This window comes from Mycteria americana, chromosome 4 (genome assembly GCF_035582795.1).
Source record: "Mycteria americana isolate JAX WOST 10 ecotype Jacksonville Zoo and Gardens chromosome 4, USCA_MyAme_1.0, whole genome shotgun sequence".
Taxonomy (NCBI): Eukaryota; Metazoa; Chordata; class Aves; order Ciconiiformes; family Ciconiidae; genus Mycteria; species Mycteria americana.
The window spans coordinates 44,195,201-44,220,576 of NC_134368.1; the positions used below are offsets into that span (position 1 = coordinate 44,195,201).

At 35.5% G+C, this 25,376-nt stretch overlaps 1 protein-coding gene across 2 annotated transcripts in view; it reads right to left on the bottom strand.

Annotated features, from left to right (window-relative positions):
• PALLD (palladin, cytoskeletal associated protein) overlaps nucleotides 1–25,376 on the bottom strand; it is a 153,063-nt gene that overhangs the window by 125,429 nt on the left and 2,258 nt on the right. For both annotated transcript variants that reach the window (XM_075500337.1, XM_075500336.1), the window contains exons 2-5: nucleotides 6,060–6,238; nucleotides 3,689–3,755; nucleotides 3,026–3,131; nucleotides 1,993–2,067 (exon numbers count right to left, since the gene is read on the bottom strand). In XM_075500337.1, the coding sequence (XP_075356452.1) occupies nucleotides 1,993–2,067; nucleotides 3,026–3,131; nucleotides 3,689–3,696 (189 nt within the window). In that variant the 5' untranslated portion in view covers nucleotides 3,697–3,755; nucleotides 6,060–6,238. The remainder of the gene's footprint in view (nucleotides 1–1,992; nucleotides 2,068–3,025; nucleotides 3,132–3,688; nucleotides 3,756–6,059; nucleotides 6,239–25,376) is intronic.

The window sequence follows — 25,376 nt, forward strand, 5'->3', positions numbered from 1 at the left end:
CTGTCTGTCTCATTCCCTTTCCAGTTTATTAATAAAGTTTTAGGCCTTGATGCAGAAAAGCACTTGAAGTTAGGTCTGAGCTCAGAGTTATTCCTATTTACTATTCATAGATCTCTAGTTAATCAAATACATAAGAATTTTGTTACATGGAAACCTAACAATCTTTGCGTTGTTCCCTGAAGTTTGTAGAGAAAGAAATGTATGTCAGGAAGCTGGATTAAGTATATTTTTGTTGTACGTATCTGGTTCATTTCTTCTGTAATTAAAGTTGTTTTGGTTTGGTATGTCCCAACTGGCTTAAGCCAGTTAATACTGGATTTCAGGGACAAGAGATATGAGGACTGGGAAGGAACAGTGGAGTTTTGATTGCTTTGGTAGTTTCTGAATGAGGGCTGGATTTCTCCTATTTCCCACTCTTACTAGGAAATTGCCTGCCTTCCTACCTTGCAGTAACCACATTCCCTAATCCCTTGCACATCCACTATCCACTCTCCTGTGATGCCTGCAGTATCAGTACAGAATTATGAGGGATAGGATCAGACCTTTCCTGAGATGAGAAAGGGATATGATGGAGCCAAGCTAGGCAGTTGTGGAGAACCGGGCTTACTCTTACTTATCTCTAGGCAAAACTACTTGCTGTTCCATACTAGCTTTTAGTCAACTGTTTTTCTGAAGTAATATCCAGAAATCCCTTCTTTTCTCATTTTGACGTCAACAAATGGTAAGTAACAGTTACTGCTATGGAAATGATGGCTTGAAGCACAATGAAAATCCTATTTTTGATTAAAGTTGTATTTTAGAGATTAGGGAAATATGCTGTATTTCTTTTCACTGTTACCTAATTCCCAGTTCTAAAGTTTGATTTGGGATGAATGTGAAAATAAATATTGCCTTAAATAATTACTTAAGAATTACTGAATAAAAGTTTCTCTTCTAGAAAGTCCATGTATCAGAAATGGTGTGACCAGCAGGACTAGGGAAGTGATTGTCCCCCTGTACTCGGCACTGGTGAGGCCGCACCTCGAATACTGTGTTCAGTTTTGGGCCCCTCACTACAGGAAACACATTGAGGTGCTGGAACGTGGCCAGAGAAGGGCAACGAAGCCGGTGAAGGGTCTGGAGCAGAAGTCTTATGAGGAGCGGCTGAGGGAACTGGGGTTGTTTAGCCTGGAGAAAAGGAGGCTCAGGGGAGACCTTATTGCTCTCTACAACTACCTGAAAGGATGTTGTAGTGAGGTGGGTGTTGGTCTCTTCTCCCAAGTAACAAGTGAGGCTCTTTCCTCTCGTCCTATCAAGTTGTGCCAGGGGAGGTTTAGATTGGATATTAGGAAAAATTTCTTCACCGAAAGGGTTATCAAGCATTGGAACAGGCTGCCCAGGGAAGTGGTGGAGTCACCATCCCTGGACATATTTAAAAGACGTGTAGACGTGGCGCTTAGGGACATGGTTTAGTGGTGGACTTGGCAGTGTTAACAGTTGGATGTGATGATCTTAAAGGTCTTTTCCAACCTAAATGATCCTATGCCTTACATTTTACAAGACATCCCAATGAAGACTATCTGAACTGCTTTTTTAACTAACATACCTGCGTGGATCTTTTTCTAAAACAAAGTAAAAATCCTGTGTTATTTGTTCCTGCTAGTAGATAAAACCTCATTCACAATAATTTATCATGACTATGATGTGTAATTGGTGCCTACTTTGTTTTATTTTACAAAGATTTCTCAATGGAGGACAGTCATGGGCATAAGACAAACACATACAGAATATTAATATAATTCTGCTAGTGATTTTAATAGGGTAGAAAGCATAAGAACTTCATTGTTGCAGTGGAAAAGTATTTTCTTAGGAAGTCATTAATACTGAAAAGGATAATGAAAACTGTAAAAGTTTTAACACAATCAAATATTCCTGCATTAGGATATATCATTTTGATATTTCCTTCTGGACTATACTAGTATGATATAAAAATCATGATGGATAAAAACATACCTTTGTAAAAATGGGTGCAGAATAGATAGGCTTGGGTCCATCCAGACGGTGCAGGTATGAAGTAGGGCTTTGAACCTGCAAAGCAATGCAACAATGCTATAAAATGGAAAGAATATTGGTTTCAATAAAATGGCCTGCATATATCTATGCAATAATGCAAACTCTCAAATGTACAATCTTGTTATGGTGTTCTCGTTCTAGCATGCTTCTTGAGTGACATCACTATTTCACATCTGTTATATTTCTGAATCAAAATGCAAGCTTTAAAGGCTTCTATACTTCCCATGAGAATTTTGTATCCAACTGTCTTTGCCTTGAAGTATTTTGAGAGTTTGACTCCTGTTAATATCATTCAAGTCCTTTGCACTGAAGCATTTTTGCCTCTCCTGTTACTACATCCCTTGACTGATGTAGTAATAAATAAATCCAGGTACCTAAAAGCTTATCAAAGTTAACCAAAGTAAGGGAAAAGAATTTACCATGTACAGTCTGACAGATTTTTATTTTATTTGTATTTTATGATTTATATGCAAACTCTTAAGTCATCCACAGTGGTAATAAAACTTAGTATAAACTAATGAACATCAATTTTCTACATTTAACTTCTGGATAGTAAAATTTAACTTTCTCTAAAAGGCCCAGAGAAATGACAGTAATATTTAATTTAATAACAAAATTTAAAACTTTTACTAAAAAATATTGTAGGCATTCATTTGTATTCTATTCTTTTGGAATTGGAACAAGTCACTTATTTAGGTGATATACTCTGTAATTTTCATCATCACCAGATTTGTCAGTTGCTCACATGCTATGTTGATACACACTGTGTAAGAATCCATATGTATATTAACTTTTATGCCCCATTCACTAGATATATACTTAATTTTTTTAAATCATCATTCTTAATATAATAGCGTAAGTTTACAGTTCAATAATATAATTCCTCAAAATGACAGAGTTTTTCAGGACTTACAAATTTTGAAATAAATTTTAAAATACTTTTACTAATTTAAAAATTGGTGTCTAAAAATACCTGCTGACTGGGCACAGAGATAGGTTGAATTACAGCTGTGGTGACTCCAGACTTTGGTGTAGAAGATCCTATTGTCAAGGAAACAGAGGTGGTTTTCTTTTGGGCCCTGAAAAAAAGAAAACAGTAAGCACTTTATAAGATCTGAAATCAGAATATGTTAGTTTGTAATCCATAAGCCACCTTGTATTTTCTACATCTTTAAATATGTCATTATCAGCTGAAAAGATCAACATTGGAGGAACTTGAGTAGAACACAATCTTTGGCTAATTCACGTTTACACCCAATAAAAAGTACTGATTTAAGATACAAACCAAAAATATATTTTGCTTCTTTAATTGTAGGCCTCTGCATGGTTTTTTGGAGGCACAGGGCTGTGTGATGACAAATAAAGACTTGGTTAACTTAAAGTTACTCCTGAATACGAAGAGTTGATATCAACAAAAGAGTTGTCAGGGTAGGGCCAGACCTCTCTGACAGAACAAGCACATTAATACAATCTGCAGTCATAATACTACACATTTATATCACATGAGAGAAGGAGAAAATACAAGACATACACAAATATACCCCAGATGCTTATTGAGATCTAAAACTACCAAAGATTTTCCAGCGCCCCTTATCAAGAACATTTGCATAGTGTTGCTTCTACTTTGCACACTTACTGTGGCATAGCTCCAGATTTTGATTTGAATATTAAACTTTCACTCTCTGAATCTGTGGAACTGGCACCTGGAAAAGAAAGTATTTTCAATAATCTGATATCCTTTTACTGTTTTGTTTAATGTTTAAATTCCAAAGAAAAAACTATGCTACTTTTGCATTTCACTTCAAGAGCTGAGAATTCTCTTTAATAAACTACTGCAGTTTTTCTTATCTGATAAAGATTGTAACTATCTACTTTAGACAGTCACAGAAATCATAACCATGGCAATTTAATTGCAAACTGTTTTCCCTAGGCTCTTAGCTGTCTTCCTTCATATTGAAGCAAATTTGCCAAAAAATAAAAAAAAAAAAATGCTGACTACTACTACTCTACTGGAAATGTATGATTTTATTTACTTGAACGTTAAAACTTAAAGCATAAGCAAGCATATGGCTTATACACAGATAACAAATCTTCAACCTTAAGTAAGAGCAACTCAGTATAGCAAGACATTTTCAGACTAAACTTGCTACCCAAAATCTCCACAGTTCAGACTGTTTATATTAACCTATACATAACATTTATGTACTGGTATTTCTTGCCAGTGGAAGTCTTGATACAATGTATGTGTTTGGCAATACCCTGAACTCACTTAAAGAAAAAAATATGAAAGCATTTATTCCCTTTGTCTTAATTTTTCCTAACAACTGGTACTTCATACAAAATTTATTGTAGACATTTATGCAGTACATATTATTCCTCAAAGGATTTGTGCATACATATGGATAGCTGTATTTGTAATACAAATCATAAGCAATTCGTAATCAATATGCATAGTATAGCATAGACTGATTCCAATGAAACAAAGCTTGGACTGAGGCACCTGCGTACCCTATTTATTTACAAAGTTTAGTCTACAAAAATCAAAGCAACAAATAGCACAGAAAAGGTAAGAAGAGAGAAGCAATGCCAAGTCAGCAAAGTGGGTCTACATGAAAGTATTTCTCATGAGCAAAGGATAACCAGGTCTTGTGTGGCTGGGCCTGCTGCACAGAAGGAAGTACGGGGCATCAGTGTCGTCAAGACTGTTAAATGTACAAAGCAATGCTTCTGTGACAATCTGGTTTCCTTAAAGATCATAGGCGAGGAGCCTAACAACTTGTACAATTCTCTCTTTCAAAGTTACATGTTGTAAAACTTCAAGATAGCACTTCCATATAGTAAGACTTTGCCAGATCTCAAAAGGAATTCACTGTATCTCTCTACCTAGCTGTTTCTTTTTTGGTGTTGCTTCTGTTATAACTTCGCACAGTATTATATATTTGTACTATACCTGAGTATTTCTGAAATCATGCTTACTTCTGTAAATAAAAATCTTACTAGAGTCTGTAAGATTCAGAAAAGTCTTGGGGATTTTGCTATTATATCCCAATGTGGGATAACAAAGTTCTAAGAATAAAAAACATAACAAAAGAAACCCCATAAATACACATCTGTCATGATTTAGCTAATTTATAGTCAAAAGTTTATTGCTTTGTTAATCAAAAACTATTTAATCATTGTGGTATGGTATTATTCAGATTTGTTATGAGTATTTGTTATATTAATTTGTTTTATGCTTTCAATTAACCATTTAATTTTAATGAGTTACAAAAATGGTAAAAGAATACATATTACCAAAACGTTTGAAAGATGCATGAATTAAAATAAAAATCAGTATTCAATTGATATAATCATGCCTAAAATACAGTCCTCCACTAACAAAAAATTTAATAATTTTACTCATGGTCAAGTCATTAATTTTCCTCAGAGAAAATAATACTTGAATTGTGACTGATTTTAAAGTCAAGAAATATTTTGACACTTACTAGCAGTTGATTCTGGACAAGACCAGTATGATTGACTTTTAATCTGACTTAAAGTCAGTGTACCAAATATGAAGAATTATCATACATTTACACATGACTGAATAAGACTCATTTGGGGCAGCCACATTTATTTGCACTGGGAGGAAGTTCAGAACTGAGACAGGGATTACTGCTATCATGAAAATCACTATTGGTATCACCATTTAAATCTTTGATTTACACAGTGTACTACTTAAAAGCTAACCATATGCCAAAAGCTCTGCTTGTTCCTCCTTTTCCATTCTTTATCTTACTTGTACCCTAAAAAAATAGCAATCTACCCACTGATTCTTGGGACATTCCTGGAAATACCTGAATTAATATGATGTGATGTTCAAAATGTGTTGCATTAAAGAGAAGCAGAAGAACACCATAAAAATATCACCAAAGCAAATGTAATCTTAACATACAGAACCAAAAGTAAACTTCAGCTTAGTTATCTTTTCCAGTATGCATCAAGTATCTTTTTATTTCACCTCTTACCTTCAATGAATATTTCAGCTGATGTACTATCTGAACCAATGGAATTTGAAGCCAGACAAGTATAGCGTCCAGTATCGTCTTCAAAGGCTTCTGCTATAATTAGTGAATGAAGTCCTCCGCTTCCAGAACGGATCTGAATGTCAGGGGAATTCTGGAGTTCTTTTCCTTCACAGAACCATCTGCAGCCCACACACATTTAGAAAGAAAAAGAAAAAAAGAACATAAAAGATTGGTTCAGGCTCATTGCACACAAGAAGACATTACACTCTGCTGCAAAAATCTAAATTGCTACTGAAATCAGCACATGGTGCTTTGAAGTGTTTAATGGCATTCGCAAAGAAATAACTTGCTGGAATAAACTTTGTTTAAAAGGTAGTGAGACATTTCTGAATGCTAAGAAAATTGTAGACACCTACAATTTAAAACTATTCCCTGTCCTGTTTTGGTAGAATTCATGCTTTCTGCATATCTTATATGTATCTGCATATGTAGTGGCTTGCTTTGACCACAGTCTAATCCATTTCAATTTAACTTGCTACTCCCTTCCTCCTAATACTCACCGATTCTCCATACAGGTTGTTTGATTTTTGTCTATCATGCCCAGGCAACCTAATATAATCCATGGTACAGGTTCCATATTGTTAAACTTTAAATAGGTTTACTCTTGCCTCAGATCAGGAACGTGTTTTTCGAGCTCTGGATGTATGTATATAATGTATGTATATAATACATACATTATGTATGTATATAATACATACAATGTATTATATACATACATACAATGTACAATGTATGTATGTATATAATACATACAATGTATATAATACATACATTATGTATGTATATAATACATACATACATCTCATGTATGTATATAATACATGTTCCACTACTGAAAAGGTATGCCCCAACAAAAGCGCTGGGTTTAGGTACAGGCAAAACAGATGCTTATCTGGGGTGACTTATTACTAGGTAAAAGCACAGCCTATTTTGTTTACGTCAGGTCAATGAAGTGTTTTCCAGTGCAGGCTGCCTGAAGAGCTAGTCCATGTTCTCTGTCTTCACTGCTGCCATGAAGGTACCAGCTCCCATCTTTTTTCTGTTTGATTCCCTCGTACCAGCTAGTCCTATTCTCATAGGCTACTCCCTGATTTATCCATATCTCTAGCAGCCCAGCAAGTATGAGAAGTGGATAATTCTTTTTTTACAGGGGCTGCTATGCATTTTTGCGAGGGGTGGTAGATTGGTGAGTAACTAAAGGAAAATCATTAGAGATCAGCCTTCCTTCCATCCTCAGGTTTTCACTATGTCCTGAAGACAAATTCTGCCAAGTCTTTCTGAGCTTGTTATTCTCACTCCAGTCCTACAAACTCACTCTGATCTTTACCACTCTTCCTTCCCTTCTTCTCATCCCATAATCCTAATCTGTGCTTTTCCATGTTCTCCCTCTGCATTCCTTTCCCTCTTCTTCCTCTGCCACTCCAAAATTCAAATCTTGCTGTGGTGAGGACAAAGACAAAATGAGTAATTCTTGACAGCAAGCTTCAAAAGTTATCTTTCATTCTCTTTGCCCCATACACTTTAGTTTCCTACTGCAGTAAGGATTTCTTTTTAAATAAATAAATCTAACCACAGAAATTCATGGAGAGTCAATTCAAATTAAAAGATGATGGTATTTTTAAAAAAGATTTTTAAAGACTTAAAATCTGTCACCAAAAAAATTTGATATTTTTCCTTTAGTTTGTACATGTTTATGAGCAAATTTTTGCAGTTACATTCCAGTAATAGTTCAGAATTAAACTTTTCTTTTTCCTCCCTATCAGATGCCTTTCCCCTGCCCCCCAAAACCAAAGTAACCCCAAAGAGTTACAGAATCCCCCCTACCTATTTAGGAAAAGCACACAACACTACAGGATGGCAGATACCACACAATAACAATCAGTGAGGAGTCTTTAGAAATGAACTGCCTCACTTTTATTGTGCTTTTTTTTTGTTGTTAGTAAAATACATGCAATTAACAGAAAGAAAAAATGTTACAAAACTTTCTTCTGAAAATATTAGGTCATAAAACTTGAAATTTCATGCTTATTTCAGAATGCAGAGTTAAGAAACCTAACAGATTTACACATAAGACAATTCCCCTTAATAACACCCAGAACCGTGGGCAAGCCCTCTGTGTTTATGAACAATGGAACTTTTATTCCTGAAGGTGAAAAAATGTTGATAGTGGCATTAAACCCATATGTAATTGTCTTCTGTAATTAAAAGACTAACAAGTTCCTTTTCTGTCTTCTGTTGTGCCCAGACAGTGCACACAGAAAGTATCATTTTTGGAAGGAACTAACAAACTTCCATTTGTTTACTCAGTAGACCCCTTTGGCCTACTTTACAACTATTGGGCTTCAAGACAAATCTATTCTGTCAGCTCGACTGCCAAAATTAACATTTCGCTTCCCCCTCTTCCCCTCCTTTCCTCTCTTGTCACAAGTCCTCCCTTCTCCCAGCGTGAGGACCTCTGCTACTATTTCTACTTATTAGACCTTCAGAGTCCTAACCTCTGTGCACCCTTTCCTAAGTTACATTTTAAACGATATGCACAAGAGAGATGTTAATTCAATTTCTAGACAATCACAGACAAGAGCCTGTAATATGAGGCTCTACTTAACCATTCGTTTTATTTTTCTTTCCTTTCCAGAAACATCCTGCAAAGGAAAACCTCTCCTTGAAGCCTAATTATTTTCTCAGATAAATACTGTTTTAGTTTCATACAAATTGTACAGCTCTCTACTGTCTCCCAAATTCCATGCTCACAAAATATTTAAGAAACTGTACTAAGCATATGAACCTAAAATTAAAAAAATGTATTTTTGGGGGTTTTTTTGTCAGATGACATTTAGTAAGCAAACTGTTTTCTTAGGAGGACAAGTTGCACATTGTCCCTTGATTCATGCATAGACGCAGTCAGCCTCAGGTAGTGGGAGCTGTTCCTCAACACTGGTTGGGACTCAGACTCATTGCATCACATCAGTGACATACCACTGAAAACGAGTCCTGACCTGCTACATCAGACACTGTCTGCCACAGAGGAAAACACATAAGTAAGCCATTCAATACAAAAATACATCAGCCACCATTAAGGAGATGTTTGCTGAATGGGAAACAGGCCTGGTGTGGGACTGCAGTGTTTATTGTGGAAAGAAGAATTCACCTTCACAATGGGCAAGAGCAGAGTTATTTGAAATGAAGAACACTGGAATAGACTTAGTTATATTCTCTTTCCTTTTCTAATTGTATTTTTTTTCTTTTCTATCTACATGTTGATAAAAGGAGAGGATTAATTAATGTTAGTTTGTTTTGGAGATTACATCAAAATTAAGTGAATGAGAAAATACGCAATTGAAATACTTATCCTGCAATAACTTGCTAGTTGCCAGTTCAGTTCAAGAGAGTTTGTGAATTAAAAAAAGGGTCAGCTAATAAAAATAAAAAAAGTATTTTTTGCCCAAACACAGACTGAATTTTAGTTTTCCATCTTTTATACAGTATGGGCTATTATAGAGCACAAAACTGCTATCTATGGACCCTATCAGCCTTACTGCCATAACACTTGGAATAGTCATGGTAAGAGGATTTTCTGCTCCTAAAGACTGAAAAAGATTCAAAGACAAATCTTTGAAGCATTCTCTCTTTTTGCAGAGGGATCACCAAAGCAAGCAACAAATCACTATCAAAGGGAGACTGAGCCAAAGAAACCAGAAGGACTCATGGCTAGACACAGAAAAAACAGACACAAAGCAAGTCTTACAAGAAAATTCCAGCTTTATGCTAACTAGGGCAGCATTAACTCACATCCAGTTTATTCCAGCCTATTGATCCTCTTGGGGATAAGAGGATTACTATCTAGCTGTGAGAAGGCAATAATGCTTCTGGAGAGCCAAAAAACCCCAAACCAAACCAAAATCAAAAGACACAGAGAGTAACACAGAGGAACAAATGCCCTGCAGATGCTTTGCGAAAAATAGAATTCCCTGTATAGAGAATATTGGTTTAAAAATACATCTATTTCACAGGTTCTGGATACCAAAAGTACAAAAATGATCTACTCATTTTCCTATCCCTTTGTTGTAGGTTTTCAATATTGTATAAAGCGTGCAGATAGAAACAAAACAGGCAGAGAGACCAAAAAAAGGTTTTGTGTGTGTGTGTGTACATATCAGTCCGCAGAATAAGAACTCAAGCTTCCATCCTAGGTGCATTCCTGCAGGCCATGCTAGCGTTCATGCAAATTTGTAGAGAACTGTACCCTTGAAAGAGAACAGAAACTACAGTAATGGTGTCAGATAAAGGCTGGCAAAAAAATCAAATAAAAGGAATATACATTTTATGTAACTGGAATTCATTTTACTAGTCATTAAGTATCTTGCCAAATTTCAAATTACACTGAATTTCTCTGTTCTTTCCTACTTTCTTCTTCATTCTCTTTCCTCCATTTCTCTTCCTGCCTGCATTTCCATTGTACCACTCTTTGCCTTACCTTTTCTCAAACTATGAGTAGTTTTCACCTACATTGTATCTACCGTATGTTAAAACGATAGCAATTAAGTATTTAATGCAGACACTGAAACACGATCACTAGACTGGAAAGTCAATACTCCAAGGAAGCAGAGGTATTTTGGTAGCAGGGGAACAATGGTTAAGATACTCACTTTTCACACTTCAAAGCCTACTTTGCTATTCCACTGGCTACATTATTGTATGATGGCAAAACTAGAACAGCAAACAAAAAAGGACAGTCAGATGCCAGGTGAGCAGTAGTTCATGTGCACTGACATCAAGCAGCAATTCATACAACATGCCTTTCTTTTTCACTCTTCTTTTCTTTATGCCCTCACAACCCTCCATCCATGAAAATACATACATGCACATGTGTCTGGGATTTTAATGACTGTGAACAAAATATAAACAGAGTCGAACAGTACACTGACTGAGTAAGCACCAGGGCCTTTAGAAAAACAGTTCAAGGTTCTCTCTAATGCATAATCCTGCTGGAACTTGTGTTTTTTGAGAGTCACTGAGGAATAGAGAGGTTTTCCTTTCTGCACACTCTTAAAAGTTAATTTAAAATGGCAGCTGAAGTGAAACTTTAAGATATAGCCTTAGGGAAGAATTATAATAGGGAACTCTGACCACTACAAAAAGTGCAGAGAGATAAGTTGTAAATTAAAAAGTAATTTTATCCTTAGTGGTGTTAAGTATGTCCAGCAAGAAAAGTCAAAATGAAATACTCTGATGTTCCTGCACTGGCAGAGTCAGCGTTTCCATCACAATACTGTGTAACTTCCATTTTGTTTTTTCTCCATTCAAGTTAAGCAGTCCAACACTTCCAGACTGTAAAATGTTACTACCTAAAGAATTTAACTTGTTTCTTTTAAAAGAAATCAACTTCACCATAGAAGATTTAGAGTACACTACAGTAATTAGAGTACTCAGATGTTTGTGTTCTTTGCACACTGCTCAATTTTTGTGCAACTCGCAATGCAATATTTTTATGCCTTATATACAATTTCATTATTTGTATAGGCAATTCATAAAAGAGTTACCAATAACAAATACATACTTTAAATATTTATATTTTGTAATCTTAAAAGAAAATGAAGTTCTGAATATAGATGCTGGTGCTTTGCCCAAACCTCCAGTTAAGCAATTGAAAAATGGCTCTATATGATGAAAACCACAGAAGCCAATTTTGTAATAAAAAGTGTGTTACATTATAAACAGTATATATTATATACTTATTTGGAATGTAACTGATTCTTCAGGTGTTGCACAGTGTTCTTCAAGCTCTCACAAATTTCAGTGAGGACTTCATATCCAGCTCAGTAAATTGTACGATTAGGTATTTGGGGACCAACACTGTCTTCTCAAAGTGTAAAAAAAAAAAAAGGCAAAAGAATACCAAAATGGCTGTATTTTCAAGACACTCATCAACATTTCAGTCCGCCATTTCCTACAAGTTAATTCTGCTCCCTCTAAAGTCAAGCTTTGCATCATGCTGTGTGCAAGGATGCAAAAAGGAGGGGATACAGAAGGTAACAGATGTGACCAGCTGAGCCATGGGCTACAAAGCTTCCAAGAACAGTGAGCAATGGCCTCTGTCACTGTTTGCAGGCTGCAGTAACTCCAAAGATAACTTTTTTAGATTATTCCTGTCATTAGGAAAATTCCTTCCCTACTTTCTTGTATAGGTTTTCCAAGCCTCTTTCTGTTCACTTTACCTGTGGGACAAGGATTCTGCTCTGCTTCAGCATTTCAGCTGGGGAAATAAACTGAAAGTTAGCTTGAGCTTTTGACAGCTCCCGACAAGATATTCAGAGTTACAGCAGAGATCCTGCCTGTAGTTCATATCATTCTCTCTGGGTACTGCAATGTTCCATAGCCTTACATAGCTGTGTACAGTTAATTACAAAAGAAAAACAGTATTGCCAGACTTGATTAAAAACTAATTGTTCTGTCTTTAAAATCACAGGATTAGCTTAAAAGTTCTTAAAAATTTTTAAGACTGTATCTTGTCTCTGTCTTTGCAATTGTTGGCTTTGCAATTTATAGCTTTTAAGTATAGAAGCTTTTAAAAAATATATTTATGATGGAGGCTTTTAATTACCTGAATGATAAAGATATTCACGCAAGGAAACACAAAATTGATGCTAGAAAGTAGGAAAATTGAACACAACACTGAGCAAAGCAAAGATTTTAATTGTCAAATTTGCCATATACCAAATCTTTTAGAGAACACTTTTTTCACTTTTTAGATTAAGAGAATTTTAAATCATTTGCTTGACAGTTACCTTGGCTCATTTTTAATTTCTCTGGCAGTGGTATAATGCATGCCACTGATTTCAACTCTCTTATTGCTAAATTATTCTTAGGCACAATAAGAATTTTTGCCACAAAATGTAGTTTTCTGAAGTTACTGAAGTTACTGAAATTTGCTCCTACTACAAATTTACCACTGAGACAACTACATCCTATTTCCTAAGGCCTTTCTGCTTTACCTCAGCTTTTTGTTACAAGCTACTTTTAATGGAGCACCCTAGTCAAAACAATTGTGTGCATTATAATATGAACTAAATGATTAAAGATATTTGCAATAGTGACTACATCTCTTGGTAATTCTCCATTGAATTAAAGGTTCAGAAAAATTTGTTCCAAAATACCGATTTTTTTTTTTTTTTTTAAAGGAATGCTTACAGCTCTGTTTCAATTCATACTATTTTTTTTTAGAGTCTTAAAGATGTGTCCTTGGTGTGGGAGAAGCATAAACAGTAATTTAAATAAATACATTGGCTGGTTTTTTTTTTTTTTTTACATTTATCATAATTTGATTATGTACTATGGAAAAGTATAGAGAAGAATGAGTTAATAAAGCAAAACCATTCTAATTTAGTAAAATTTCATTGTTATAAATTGCACATCTCTGTGTTAATCTTATATTCTTATAAAAGTCTAGAAGATATGCATGATGTGATGGAGTAATGAAATATCCGGATGTAAAGGAAAAAATGGTGAGAGTTAAAAAATAGAACTGAATTACATGCCATGCCTATAATGAAGAAGTTTAATGCTAATTTTTTCTTTACAGAAACCAGAGGTAATATATCATATAGAAAACAGGTACCCGCTGTATGACTTATTTGGATATGTAATCCAAAGCTATTTATTTATGATTAATAAACATCGCTGTCATAACAGTCCGTGCAGGAAGTTAAGGTAGTGTTCACTACTGGCTACTCACTTCTTGCAGGAGTAACTTTTTCTAAAACTGGATACGTTCACTATTTTTTTAGAACTCTCATTATAAGAAAAAAATCTAAATACTTAATAGAAGAACAATGAAAAGCATCTAGCAACTTTCTTGTTTAACTGGCTTCAAAGCCTCATAGCTACGTTTATGACATATAGCAAAGAAACCAGGGAAGTGACTCTTGTTGTTGACAGTACTGTGGTGTTGGGGCAAATGATATTTCACAAATGCATTCAATACTATCCAAATGAGATACCACAGTTCAGGTAATCCTGTTTCATCATGCAGAACAAAGACATCTGTGCAGCTGTATTTATTCAGTAAGAACACCCAGGAGATCATATTTCTTTAACTGGCCAAAGAAGCAGTCAATATTAAAGGAAAAATCCGTATGTTTTCCCCTCTAACCTGAATGAACAAATCTCTTATGCTTACAAAGAAATTTCTTCTAAAAAATATTGGTTATGTTACAGTCAACCTTCATATATGAAATAACAGAGTGCTGAACTGTATGCTGAATAACTTATTTTCCATTTCTGAAGTCCAAAGTTTAAATCCTACCTCATATCCTATTTTGATTTATCTTTGCCCTTTGCCCCAAAAGATTTATCTTTTTTCCTTATCTTTGTCCACCACCAAGACACAAAGTAACTTATAACTCTTGATCCTAACTGCATGTTTTCTGAAGACAAAAGCATTGACCAGGTGTAGGTGTAACCCGTAGATTTCACAGTTTCAGAAACCTTACATAGAACTTTCTTTTCTGTATTTGGGCACAAGCCCATGCTATAAATGTGTCACTTTCAGAAGCAGCAATTTAACGGACAAATATATGTGGATAGATAATTCAGTTTATTCCATATTTGGGTAATCATCAGATCAAGAAAGAGAGAAAATACTGTGCAATTTAAGGACCAATTATGTAGTGCAAACTGCAAACCACCTTTTACAACAAGCATGTTGATGATTTGCCACACGTACAGCTAGTTATTTAAAAATAACAATTCCTTCTCATTTCATTGAGTAACTTCTATAACTAGTGAATTTGGGCATATATATATTTACAAATTATGTGTCCATGTATGAACATAAATGTATGAACATATGTAAATAAAAAGCATGAATAAAAAACCAAGAATAATTTATATGCAATTTAAGATACTAAGGTTTCCATACTTTTATCTGTAAGACATTTTTGAGGGCTGTTGGAGTCATTAGATAAGTGTTACTGTAAAGCAGGTTAATTTAATGAGATTCTTTATAGCAGTCATTTTCTTCAGAAAATTCAGAAATCTTATTGCAAAACAAGTGATTAACAATATTTAATGTAACAATTTCCCTACGTCATCTCTTCTTGGACAGTTTCTTCACACATTACTATTTTCTGGAGCGTTATTTTGCACCTGACATCTTCAAGTCTATAGGAGGATATTTTATATAATCTTCTATTTGACTAAGCTTGAGTTCCTGACACATATATGGGTATTACCGCCACTTACAACTCAGCCATGCATCTCAGATATAGCTCCTAAAGTGGCTTTTGAGATGAAGTGCAGTCTGTGTAAAGATGGCTAGATCTTCTTTGCAGGTGCCTAAGAAATAACTCTGCTGTCTCACAGGTTAGCCAGACTGAAGGAGGATAAATCGGAATAATCAAAGGGAAAACTTCTACTCTCCTCAAAACTCAGAGCAGGCACCTTCTGGCACAACTGAAAAGTGAAAAGGACTCTGCTCCACTACAGTTACAGTTCTGTATTTCAGCAATTAAAGCAATCACTCAACAACTTGGATGGCTGCGCTTGATAATACATTATTTTTTTCAAGCTCTCGTTATGTGTTGAAATTGAAATAAATTTCCTTCAGAACAAAGCCAATACTGCCTCCCAACAAAATACTTTCAACTTCAGGAGGCTAAGCTGTTAAAGGTCAAGATTGAAAAATCTCTTCCCTTCACTTAAAATTATTTTCCTCAGGTATAAGACCCCAAAATCTAATTATAAAAGCCTGCAAATATCACAGGAAAAAGACATATTGGATTGGAAATAGCAGCAAGCTGCAATAACCCAACAGTTATTATATATTTTTTCTATACATTTTATACATATATATGTTTTCTCAATATCATTAAATACGAGATATGGCAAAATAATGGAATAGTTGCAAATTCCCACTTGTTCTTGGCTCCCAAATTACACCACTTAGGTTTGGAAAATGTTGTTTGTTTCATAAATACAGTAGTAAAGCCATCTGTAACCTCTCTGGGTTTCAGAGTTTAAAAAAAAAAAAAAAAAGAAAAAAGAAAAAAAAAGAAAAAATCACAACCCAAAACCTGTGAATACTAATGGATCATAATGTGGTCTGCAATTTGCAAAATTATTTAAAATGCATTAAAAAGGAAAGTTCTTTGGCCTTCTGACATATCTACAAATGCAATTCTCCATAATGGATCAGTAAAAAACAAAACAAAAGCCAAGAAGCAGGACAGCAGATACAGAAAAAGAATGTTCATACAGTAGTTTTGTGGTACATTTACCTGTATTTCGGAAGACTTTACATTAAGATCAGTAGGTGCTATGAGCAGTAAGTGAGAGGAAGAATGAAGCAAAGTACAAGTTCAAATTAAAACAGGCAGAGTGCATACAGCTAATGTACATTCATTTCATTCCTTAATATTCCATGCAACTTTCTCATTTTGTCTTTTTAGGTTTCATATTTTGCTGGAAGCTTTTTTTTTCTTTTGAAATATCTTATACATTTTAATCTCCACTGCAATATAGACTATAGCTTGCCTCAATGCCAATAAACATGGAAGCTGCTTCCATGTATCAAAGCACAAAGGCGGAACGGTTTATAAGTGTGAAGAATGAGGAACTGCAGTAATAAAAAGCTAGACAATAGCTGACTCTGCAGTTTTGTCCCTAATATTATTGTAGATGCTTTCATTAATTTTTTAAATGTAATTCAGGTTTAAATGGTTACCAGCTATAACCCTTCCACACTTTTAGACACACTTTTTCCACACTTTTAGAGTTTTATACTCTCAGAGGATTATCACAGAACTGAAACACTCTATACAGAATTCAACACTGAACACAAGAAAAAAAACCCAGCACCTGAAACACACACTTTTTGCATTTAACTAGCTACTACATAGGAGCCCCTATAGTTTTAGGGCATGAAATGCCAGACAATGAGCAGTAATTTCTTTCTTTCTGACAGGTAATTAAATTGACTGGTTTTGTACAACTTCCTTCTTGGGCCTGGAACATCTTACCCTGAAGTCAAAGTGTGGCAGACATTATCTGCATTTCAGATTGTTCCACTAATTCATTTGTCAGTAAGTCAAGCAGACCCCTTCTGCTTGTTTCTGCAGTTGTGCCAGCAGAAATTGATTTATTTGCTGTTTTGTTTCATGCAAAGATTATAATCTCTTTCCAAAAATTCAGAATATTAGATTTCCAAAGAAGAGATGCTGCTCCGTATTTTTCACCCTGTGGCTAAAGGAACCCTTTGCCACATGTGGAAATACATGCATGCAAATTTTCTCTCCAAAATGGATTGCAAAGATAATCCAGGAAACTCTGCCTGTTTTATTTTCTATTGAGCATCCTCAAATATCTGTTTAAAGGGAGTTATAGAAAGATATCCCATACATTTTAAAAAGCAGTCTTGAAATGCAACCAGCCCTGTACTGAGTGTCAGTAGTGGGAAAAGCATATGAGAACAGAGTTACAGTTTAGTGCTTCAGAAGAAACACATATGGTATTAGAGATAACATCCTACATTCATATGGTTTGTTCTCAGCCTCAGAGTGTGCTGGAAGAGCCAACTAGAGCAGCATACTATGCCTCCCTCATTTTATTCCACCATTCCCTCCCCTCATCCATTTTTCTCATTCTGTTATGTTAGGCATACCCCCATGTGTATTTTTAGTAAGAACATTCACCATAATTTTCCAGAGTGTCTAGCACATGGCACCTATCTTACTGAATATAAGCACTGGATCACCAGGTAAAAAGTCTAGACAGGATCTAATGGTTCACAACAAAAGTTCCCTCTCATCTACTGTGCACCTCAGCAATTGCTCAATGAATATTCTCAGGTCCGAGGTAGCCAAATAAAATGGTTTATCTAAAGAAAAACTCAATTAATAGGACTTTGAGCACCAAAACAGTAATTGAACATAAGATAATTAGATATGTTTTATTACTGAGAAACAGAGGTTAAGCACTTTGTCCATCGTCACCCAAGAAAGGTAAGAGCCAGGTCAGAACTCAGCTTCCACTGCCTTAACTCTAAGACCACCTTCCATGTGCTAACCCGGTCTCTAGAATAAGAGCAGATTCTGACCTTGCATTACCAGATGTACTGTTAGCCTTAAAATTATTATTCAGTCTTTTAAAAACCTAGCAGATCAGAATGAAGAGACTAATGTAAGTTATTATACAGCACTGCATGGCAATGAAGTAAGTACTGGAGTTTCATTCTTAGGGGTCTGTTAGCCTATTGTTACAGAATGATTTTATGTGTCCACTGTTAACTCTGAGGACAGTTATGCACCTAAGTCTCCGGTACGTGCACTAAATAAAACTGTAACTACATTCACTTAAATTGCAGATACCATCACTTGGCTTATGCAGACCTGGGCTTACATCAAGTTACCACTTCTGATACTTGATAGGAAATTAACATGATCATGGAAGGGAAGAAAAGAAAGAAAATTAAAAGCAGTGAAGACAGTTACAGCAGGTTAAAAAAATTAAGTATTTAATAATCACATGTAAAATGCTGAACATTTTTCAGACCCAAAGAACTGTTGAGGCTTGTAGGATTAACATGATTACTTGTCTAGCTGAACCAAAATGCGTATCGTCTACAACAGAAATGCCGCCTTAGCAATCCTTTATAACTGTATACTCGTTTGACCAGAAACTGATTTTGAACTAGCATGCTGTCATTATTTTGCCTACATGGGGAGGGGAACCTCTTACAGAACTGCCAGGCATAATCTTCCAGTGGAATAACGTTTTGAAGTTTGAGGGAAGGACTGTAAAGAGTTAAGAGCAAAGAAGAAGATGGGAAGTTATAAGGATAAAATTGCATTTACACAGTTTAAATTCTATACATAAGGTAGGCTGCATTTAATATGATTGTGGTGAGTTAGTTAGTGGCAAGTTCATGGCTGGCAACACACATTTCAGATGAAGCAGTAATACTTCTTCTCAAAACCATAATACTCAAAAAGGGGAAGAAGCTGAGAAGTATTTTAGACCAATCACTCTACTTCACAGAAAAGAAACAACAACATTCAATCATGAAACCTTAATAACTTGCAATCAACAATAAGTAAAAAGAAACCTCCATTCAGGGTGTGTAGTCTAATTCATACTGAAAACATGGAAGTGGCAACTGCGGAACTTACAGGTTTACCTTCAGAACTGGCAGACATCTTGCTGGAGTTATGAAAGGTAGAAAGTTATTAAATCAACTATGACATATATTGCAATCACTGTGTTTTTATAGGCACAATTAAGTGATGCCTACAGAAGACAGTTATCTACGTTATTGTAGCTGAATAGATAAACCCTTTTATTTGCAGCTGCAACATTAGCTAAACTAGACCAGATTAAATACAAAATGAGACCCTACATATCCAATACAAAACTGTTTCATCCCTATATGGATACTGTTCCTACTATCATCTCCCTTTTTCTTACTTGCCAGTTACTTCCAAGCCAGAGTCAGCAAATATAACTTTGTTGAGACCGGAAGATAAAATATTTGATTCATGCAGGTCAGGTCAGCAACTTAGTAGCTGAGAACAAAGGAACAAAGCTGTCAGCAGTTTTGTCAGTGCCTTGCGTTAAGTATGACAGCAGTCAAATTTACTCAGTGAGGCTCAGCCTGCAGAGATGGGCATCATTCTGCAGAGTGTCACAGGATGTAGAGAACAAGCACCTCAGCACTTCACTGACTACGGCTTTCCGTATTAGCAGCAGGTCTTGAATGGCTAGGATGCCAATGGAGGAAACTTCCATCACTGAAGCCTTCAAGATCAGGATGACCTCTATTCACAGATAGTTGCCAGAGTTGAGTTTGTTTCATGTATTTACAGATAACAAAAGCAGCAATCATATAGTTAGAACAGATGGTTTTGTCGAAGTTGGTGGCGTATGGCTTAGAGCTCTATATAATAATTTCTGTTAGTGATCATCACAATTATAATTTCCTAATCTTAAAACAAAGTCCTCATGCAAGTGCCCTCAGGACTATCAGGAAAATGTGGTTTTTGTGTGTTTGTATGAGGTACCCGACAATGTATATAAACAAAATCTAAAAAAAATTCACATGCCTTCTGTTTTTAAAAAAAAGGAAAAAAAAATCACTAGTAACCACTTATACTCTGGTTCTTGGGGTTTTGTTTGTTTGCTTGCTTTTATTAATCAATAATTTCCTAATATTTTCTTGTTCATAAATAAAATCAGCACTTTGTAAATAGAGACTATTCTGCTGTTTTGGGGTCTTGACAATTTTGTGGTTTGAATGTTTTTCTTTAGTAAGGCCAAAAACATTGAGAAAAAGCAGAAATTCTGATCATTCCAGTTCAATTTTAATTTAAAATATTTATCTTTCTATATAGTGTTTTCTTAAGTTTTATTTATTTTGAACTTTTCCTCACATTTTCTTGACATCCCAGAAGCCAATAGGAGTTAAATAATCAAGACCCAGGAATAATACAGCTAATTTGCACTATTTTTAAATGGCTAAATTTTTTGTCAAATTTTGTTCTTAACTTATGGATACAGTCTTTGCCAAATATGCTGAAGTCTTCTTCATCCATATAGCTAATTCTTGCTAATTTTGCATGCATTCTTTAATTTGTAATTCAGACTCAGTGACATTGACTACTTTCTTTATGTAAGGACAACTGGAAAATTTTGAGAAAACTATTTAAAGAGAAATTCAGGAAAGGAAATTTTTAAAGCTAGATCTCAGGTCACCTGTATAATCATTGAAATACAGCAATCTAAAAATTAACTTTCTTTCAATAATAATTTAATATCCAGAAGAGCCACAGAACTTCAGACACTTTGCAAACCCACATTTGTAACATGTTAAATAGTTTCTAAGCCTACTGATCTGGACTGAAACCAGAAGCCTTCTGAATTAATTTCCAACATTAACTAGCAAAACAATACATCAGCAATACTGATTATACCTGTTCTGATTCATAATGTAATATTATCAAAGACATTTTTCACAGTTGGTGGTGGAAAAAAAAGGCTTGATCTCTATGTAACAGCTGTCATCTTTACAAGTAACTGTACTTTTCTTTGGCATGCTATTTCCTTATATCCTACCTCAGAGGTAAGTAAAATAACAGACATAGCAAAAAGCTACCCATTAAAAGAGCTAAAATAAGATTCAAGACTTTGGACTCCCAGATAACATCTGTGGTGTCCTAGGACAGATTTAGAGTGTGCTATGTGAAAAGGTCCAGTTGAAACAGCAGATAAGAGGAAGGAAAGGGTGGGGAAGGAAAATTGCCTGTCTTTGGAGCCTCAGTTCTCCCAAGGCAGCAAAACTTATGCCACCATTTCCTCAGCATCCTTATACACAGCATCCTTTTACAGAAATTACATACCATAGGCAAAATCTGACCAACTTACTTGGTTTATGCAAATGGTACCTGTCATTAGGGTTAACTGCTGCATTACTGTGCATTTCAAAACCCAGAAGGACTCTCTTTAGAGGACGATTTACATTCACCACCTAAGCCAGACCTGAGGTCAGGGAATGACCTTCGCCTAATTAATAATGATTAACTTATGCTATCTGTTCAGATCTCAGTTAAAGCACCTTTACACACTCTCACTATCTGCAAGACACAGCATGGCTCTCACTTGAGACTTTGGTTTCAGCCTTATCAGACGAGCTTATACCCATGGTTGCCAGCTGTCAATATGGTATGATCCAAAAGCACGCATGTACCCTTGCTGTGTGCTTTGGTCACTATCTGCGTAGCTATGGCCAGTGCCTGCGTGCTCCAAACGTTCATCGCTTCCAAGATTCTTCTCACCTACCAACAAACACTGGCCTAGCCAGCCATGCCTCAAAGCATACCACGTGTATTTTTCATAACCATTACGAAAACTGAAAGATGAAACAGTACCAAAAGCAGGTTTTACTGGAAAATCAAAAATTCCATAGGAATCCAACAGGTTGAGGGTCAACACTCAAGTCTGCTTTAAGGTCTACTCCTTTTTGCAATGACTAGAATTTATATATGCTTGCTGTGGCCCATGTAAATCCTGGAATTCTTTGATCCTTATTTCCAGCCCTTTTCCATTATGCCTCTCTCTGCTGTTTGTAAAACTGACTAAAGAGAGGGGATCTATTTTACATATGAGCAGTGCAACGCAGATTGTACCAGCATTACAGTCAGAAAAGCCATGTAAGTAGTCATTAAGTTTGGGAAGAATGACAAATGTCAATCTAGTTACAGATTAATACCTGCATACCCTCAGCAGCCCTATCAAAGCTGTCCCAGAGATGTCTCAAAGAACAGAATATTCTAGTCTTTATATGAAGACATAGGGATATTCCCACCTATACTATGCAGCAGAATCTTACGACCTCTGCTTCACTCAATCTGTAAAGCACTGAGGGTCTCTGGAATTTGTCAAAGGTTTCAGGCACAAGATGTGTCTTTTAAGACTGGACACCATAAAGGCCATGCTTCCTTTTTTTTGATAGAAAAACCGTACTGTTTTATCCACACTACAATTAGGATTGTCTAGTATAAAACTAACTGAGGTTGGTTCTATGTATTTCATATGCATTAACACAGTAAAACTGAATGTTGACACAACACATTAACATATAAGAGGCAGGAATGTCAAGGTGCTGTAGTATATACATTTTGACCTCTGATTTATTCTCACAACAGTTATTCAGAAATACTAACAGCTTTCCCATCTGCATTGTGCACTTCAAAGTTACAAAAAACTGCAAATAACTTTTAAACATTTACATTGTAGTTTACGTGAGGCAAAAAATTAACTAACAGTGAATTGTGAACCCTGGTTAAAGGTTGGGGGTTTTTTTTAGTTTTTATCCTTTTTTTAAGTTAAGAACAAAGTTCACGTGTGTCCTGGAAATTAGAAAGACAAGTAATGTTAAGCAAGAAACTAGTTCAAAAGGATGTACACAGCTATATGACTGATTATTATCTTTTTTTTTCAGTTTCAGCCCACTAAATTTACTACCCCAAAACTTAAAGATAGCAAAAAGCTTATAATTGTTGTTTATTGGATTTGCTGTTGTAGAATAATACTTACATATTATTTCTAGATAAATTACTGTGTATGCAGAACTACTGTAGGAATTGTTCTTCATCTTTACTTCATCTTCTAACCATAGGCAAGAATAAACAGTAGTTTTCAATGCTATAACTTTTGATCTGTTTTCTAAATTTGAAACTCCATGGACTTGTTTTCCCATTTAGAAAGTATCTGTATAAAAAACATTCACCATCTAATATTCACATTTGAAGGAGATTTGGATGAAAATCTTCTATCAAGTACTATGCATCAATTTATGGGAGAGCAAATATAATTGAGAAGAAAGAACTATGAGAGTACTGAGGGAAGAACAAGATTTGATTATGAGTATCTATTTAAGAACAAAAAATATGCATAAAAGGAATATAATAGTACGAAGTGCCTACAATATAGATTATTACAATCTCATCCTTCAGATTAGGGATATACTCTGTTCTACATAATTACAACAGTTTAATAAAGTGTTTAATAATATAAACTTTTCACTCCTCTTAAGAGCAGCCCAAAATGCTAACTTTGAGAGCAAGCCATTAAACTGCATACTATCAAAAAGGTCATTGTCCTTCCTTTTTACTTTTCATACTTTCCATAATGTATTTGGAATGGAATATATTTACTGTGATTTATGACAGGGAGATCTTCCCTTATCTCTGTCCTTCTCCCTCTCTCAGATCAGGTCACCAATTACCCTGTAATGTCCAAAAGAATTCCTGTGATACATTTGCTCTCATTTAAGAGAGGCATGTTTGTATTCTATGCAAAATATTCAAAGAAGCCATTTCACCTTTTATTCAAAGGAACATTAAAAACTATTTATTTTAACCCTGACCTTACCATTAAATGCTATGATCCCAAATCTTAGCCTCTAGGCAATTAAAAAAAAAAAAAAAAAAAATCCTTCACGTACATCCAGCCAACAATTTCTACGTTAAAAAAAAGTCTAAGTTGGAGCCATGTGGTCTCAATCAGGCAGTAAAAAACTCTCTGTATTTTCTTAAATGCACAACTGCAGTATGCCCATAACCTCTCTTTTAAATCATCTTAACCAGATCTGAATCACTCTCACCACAAATGATTCGGTGGCCCTGGAATGTGCTGGGGTAGACAGAGTTGCTCTGCAATGAACATTGGGACATTTCCCACTTCCCTAGTATTAAAAGAATAGTCTGAAGCAAAAAAAAAGTTCTTTAAAAGGTTAAAGCCAAGACAAAAAGTGACATCACAGTTCAATCATTCAAGGAAAAAAGGAAAAAAAGCACAACTACTGCCTAACAAATCAGTGCTGTGTGCCACAAACCACAATGAGCCAACACAGCCAAAGAACAGCTTTTCTTGCTGAAGCAAACAGAGATACCACAAGCAGCTGGCAGATGCATGTGTAATTGTATTCACAGAGAGCCACTGAATTCATTAAGCCAGACAGACTCTGAGCTGATCAATTAAAAAAGCAGAATAACCATGATTTCAGTAACAATCTGTGCATCCCCTTACCCTGCACTACAGTATTTCTTACCATGGGCTACCACAATTTTTTGCACAGATAAGTATGTATATAGCACTTTGTTAAAAGCTTATAGGCAGATCTCTTAGGATCAAAAAAACCCTTTGAGGCACCTGCATTACCTGGATGCATGCTGCTAGCCTTCTCCACTGCTCCACTCGAGCAAGTAGGAACAACAGCCACAAAGCACCTTAGCTTTCTCAGCACGTCTCAGAAGGAGTTCCAAAATATTACTTACGTCTAAAGTTATAATAGAGGAAGGGGAATGTAATTCCTTGGGGGCTCCTAAAAGTCAAGTTTAAGCAGCAAATGAGCAAGCTTTGCTTAACTACCTGTAAGATTCTTAAATGCCACTTCCTCTTTAAAAGTCTGTCTGCAGCCTGAAAGATTTCTTTCAGTCTTAATCACCTCAAAAAACAATTTAAACATGTGGCCAAAGTGATGTGCATTTAAAACAGGAATAGGCCAGAGCCAAGATGTTTGGATCCAGTTATTAACCTTCTCATACTTCATGGATGTTGGAATCCAGGGGTTTTGGTACAGGCCCATCGCTGAACGCAACACTCATTGCCAAACCTCACAGTCAGTAGAAAGTATGTTTTAACATATCAAAGCAGGAAAACCAGCATAAAGTTGTCAGATTTTTCCACCACATCAATGAGAAAAAATGT